The sequence below is a fragment of the Fukomys damarensis genome, unplaced genomic scaffold (assembly GCF_012274545.1).
Source record: "Fukomys damarensis isolate Sample0158 unplaced genomic scaffold, DMR_v1.0_HiC HiC_scaffold_39, whole genome shotgun sequence".
NCBI lineage: Eukaryota > Metazoa > Chordata > Mammalia > Rodentia > Bathyergidae > Fukomys > Fukomys damarensis.
The window spans coordinates 112,117,483-112,121,287 of record NW_022900951.1 but is presented as its reverse complement, the minus strand read 5'-3'; the positions used below and the strand labels follow the sequence as shown (position 1 = coordinate 112,121,287).

The 3,805-nt window shown below is 49.1% G+C and overlaps 1 protein-coding gene across 5 annotated transcripts in view; it reads right to left on the bottom strand.

The window, feature by feature from the left end:
- Positions 1-1,373: 1,373 nt before the first annotated feature.
- Fhl1 (four and a half LIM domains 1) overlaps positions 1,374-3,805 on the bottom strand; it is a 55,061-nt gene continuing 52,629 nt past the window's right edge. For 4 of the 5 annotated variants that reach the window (XM_010642518.3, XM_010642510.3, XM_010642500.3 and 1 more), the window contains 2 exons: positions 3,317-3,516; positions 1,374-2,913 (listed from right to left, as the gene is read on the bottom strand). In XM_010642518.3, coding sequence (XP_010640820.1) covers positions 2,830-2,913; positions 3,317-3,516 — 284 coding nt within the window. In that variant the 3' untranslated portion in view covers positions 1,374-2,829. The remainder of the gene's footprint in view (positions 2,914-3,316; positions 3,517-3,805) is intronic. The other variant, XM_010642530.2, reaches the window with a different exon arrangement.

Here is a 3,805-nt window from a genome sequence, read left to right as displayed (position 1 = left end):
GGCTGGCAAAACTGTGAAGTGGCTTGAGGCATAGGATAGATCTAGGGAACGCCTAGTGGGAAGGGGCAGGGAAGACAGCTAGGGGGCCTGGAGTGAAAGAGCAGCGCTGCAGTGAGTCAGCTCCCAGGAGTGAAGGTGCAGTGTACAGGAGGGCGAGTCTCGGTGTGTAGGGCCCACCCAGGGGAGCGCTGCAGAGGGTGCTGAGGTACAGCCAGAAGCCAGGTGCCATATCAAGGGGGGCCACCCCCTCTGCTCCTTTCCTTGCTGCCACCTCAGGAGCCTGCTCCCTGGGCAAGCAGGGGGGACAGTTGCTCTCAAGAACCCAGCTGGGGACTTAGCTCATTGTTTCTGCTGCTTGCCTCACAAGCACAAAATTCCAAATTCAATCCCTAGTGCCAAAAAAAAACAAAAAAAAACAAAAAAAAAACCAAGCACACACACACAAAAACCCACCACCCTGCTCCCCGTTCACCCCTACACACTGGGTACTCATTGGTTTAAAGGTTTTAACAGCTCATTTTTGTAGAGGAACACATCTTAAGGGGATGTCCCATGTTCTTATCAATGCTCATGATCGTGGCAAGGCCCTGGATTCAATCCCTGGGTGGGAGAATCTCTAAACAAAAAGCTCATAGCTCAGTTCCCCACTGTCGGGCTTCAATTCCCAAGAGCATAAATGTTAGCACCCAAGGGGCTCTGCCCCAGCCAAAAGGGCCCACTGAAGCCTGACACCCTCCTCTCCTTCAACTAAGCCCTCAGCCAAGATGTTCTGATGAGGTGCCTTAAACAGCGTGGGGCTCCTGTCCCAGCAGAAGAGCTCTGTCACCTATTGCCCTGGGCCTCCTAGGCCACCTGGAAGTGACAAGTGGGGGTGGGGTAAATGTCCCAAGAGCAGGAGCCTCAGGTAAGCAAATGAAATGGCTACATGGTGGTCTAGGAGCTGTGTGCCAGACCAGCTCCCTCTGCCCCACACCTCCCCAGCTTCCACCTAACTGGAGAGCTGAGACCAGAGCACAAGGAGCGGCAAGGGTCTCTTGGGGCAGAGTACCGGTGGTCACCCTCTCCCAGGTGAGCATACAGTAGTGCTCGACATGAATCCAGAGTCCGGGCTCCGAGCAAATAGGGCCCATGAGGACTTCTCAGCAACATGCTTTTTAAAGGGATGTACAAGTCTGGGATATGCTATCTTGGTCAGAGTGGACACCGTTATTCCTTAACCTGGATCAAAGCTGTGTTATAGGTCTGTCTTATTTACAGTGCCTACGTTCTGTGTGATTGCACTGAACTCAGCATATCCTTGAGTTAGAGAAAAAAGCCACTCAGGTTTCAGGGTTAGCAGTATCACCTTATGGCTTTATTCTGGGCAGAATACAAACACAAGAGGCAAGTTATTTCTATGATGCTTTATTTCTGTAAGGATACACTGAAACATTAGATGAAAGGAGCTAATGACAAAATGTAGAAATGAGGCATTGGCTTCTATAACCACTCCTATGAGAACGTTAATATGTACTATCATAACATGTTTACTTTGGATATTGTCTTGTGATAGTATGCAATATAATAATGGAGAACACAGTAAGTAGGTGACCCTGCATCTCAGGGAAGCAGGAGGTGGAAATCCGGTTCTGCTTGTGAGGACGGTGGCCTCCCCACTTCCCCAGAGAGCCAGCTGAGCTCCTGAGAAGTCCCAGGAATCACAACAGAAGGGACTGTGCAGCACTCTTGAGCACAGAGACGAAGAGCAGACAACTACATGTTACAAGGGATTCAACTCGTCACGGTTTCAAAATGTCAGCTCCACATTAATGACAGCCCTGCGCCCGCTCAGCTACCCCTCTAGAGTTTTACAGTCACTTCTGAAGGATGAATCTCAACACTGCAGGACTGAGGGGGCCCCAAATATTGTCATGCAAGTTTCCAAACCCATAAACTATTTTACTATTAATTAAAACAAAAGTATCATTAATTAAAAAAATAAAAAAGACAGCAGGGTTAGTTTTGTTAAGCTTCCACAAGTATTCGCTGTGATGCTGCTACTCTGAAACAGGCTCATTTTCTCAGATCTGCTCACACGTTCCCAATCACCTGTATGTCCCATGCTGTGAAGCAGGAACGCTCAGAATTCACACCACACAGGGAAATCAAACATCAGTGTGGGTAAAATGGTCAGTTGAGAATTACAGCTAAGTTCAATTGTTAATTTTCTGAAAATTCTTGTTAGTCATGTAAAAGCACAAAAGAACAGAAGGAAGGTCAGGATTAATGAGGAAGCTAAACCATGCATTCCAGCAAGTTCTTTTCCTGCCCACAGAAGAGGGTGGGCAGTGAGTTGGAGCAGCCGCTGCAACTCTCGCAAGTCTTCTAACTACATGGTAGGTCCCAGCTGAGCCACAAAAGGCGCCTCAGTGGGGGCTTTGTCACTTATGCTTCTTGGTTACATCATGAAGTGGCTAAATGGTTAGCACTTTTCTGCTCTATGATAAACATGCAGAAGAGTCAATCTACCTAAGGTTTTGTTTCTTCATTGCAGCTATAGAGAAATTAACTTTGCCGCAAGTTTGCTTTTGGCTAAATACTAATACGATCACTGTGTGCCCTTACTTGAGTAATACTGTAAAATGGGAGAAAAGACAGAAGGAACAACTTTAAGAGGTGAAAGGCCACTCTTGTCCTATTCATGGTGTAGGGCAGAGAGAGCAAGGACACAAAGAACATGATGCAAATTCCATTTTACAGGACAGGAGCCCCTGTCACTTTACAGCTTTTTGGCACAGTCAGGGCAATACACCTGCTCCTGGTGATAAACAAAGCGCTTGTTGGCCAGATTCACGGAGCATTTTTTGCAGTGGAAGCAGTAGTCGTGCCAGGATTGTCCTTCATAGGCCACCACACTGGAGCCTTTACCAAACCCTGTGGAAAAACAAAAGAAAACGAGAGACAGTTGAATGAATACAAGCGAGGAAGCTGCGATTCAGAGATAAAATGACGACTTGCCCCATTCAGAGCCAACAAGCCACAGAGGCAATGTCCGCCTGGCTCGCAGTGCCCCCCTCCACCACGCACTGTCCCCCATGCTGCCACTGTGCCCCATGCTGCCGCAACCCTGCTACGGCTCTCAATGCCCTGAGAGGATGCCGGAGCTCAGCCAAGGGCTTCTCTGATTTAAGGAACCCACATTCCCACGCCACCACTATCACCCTGTGATGCGCACAGACCTCCCACCACAACCAGTTTCTTTGATTTAGGTCAAGGCCATGGCATCAAAGTGGCCACCAGGAGGCAAACTTGGGCTGTTCGTGAGGTCTGCACTTACCGGGCCTCGAGGAGCTGCTAAGCTTCGATTTTTTCTATAAAGAACCACCACCCATGAGGGACAAGTCCTTTCTCCACCCGGATGCCTGCCCCGGAGGTTGGCGCTGGGAAACAGGGTGAGAGGCAAGCGTTTCCCGTGGCACACTGGGGGCTTCCTAGCTTTAGAGACTGGGTGGCTCACTCTTGACACAGTCCTTTTCCCTGAGGATGGCAAAAGTCTTCTCAAATGTACATTTCAAGGCTCCCCGGGGAAATGGGAAAGTTGGAGGCAGGGGAAAGGAAAGGGCCCAGGGCACGTGGATCGCGGCCGCGAGATGAGGAATGAAGTGATTAGCTTTGCTTCTGATCACAAAAATAAATAAAAAAACAAAACAAAAACCAAAAAAACCCTGCCAGCAGGCACCTCTGCACTAGCCTCCAGCTACGGGTTGTTATAATACCAGGTTATTGCTCTCCAGGCCTCCCTGCCCTCCCCGGCCCTCACCCTCTC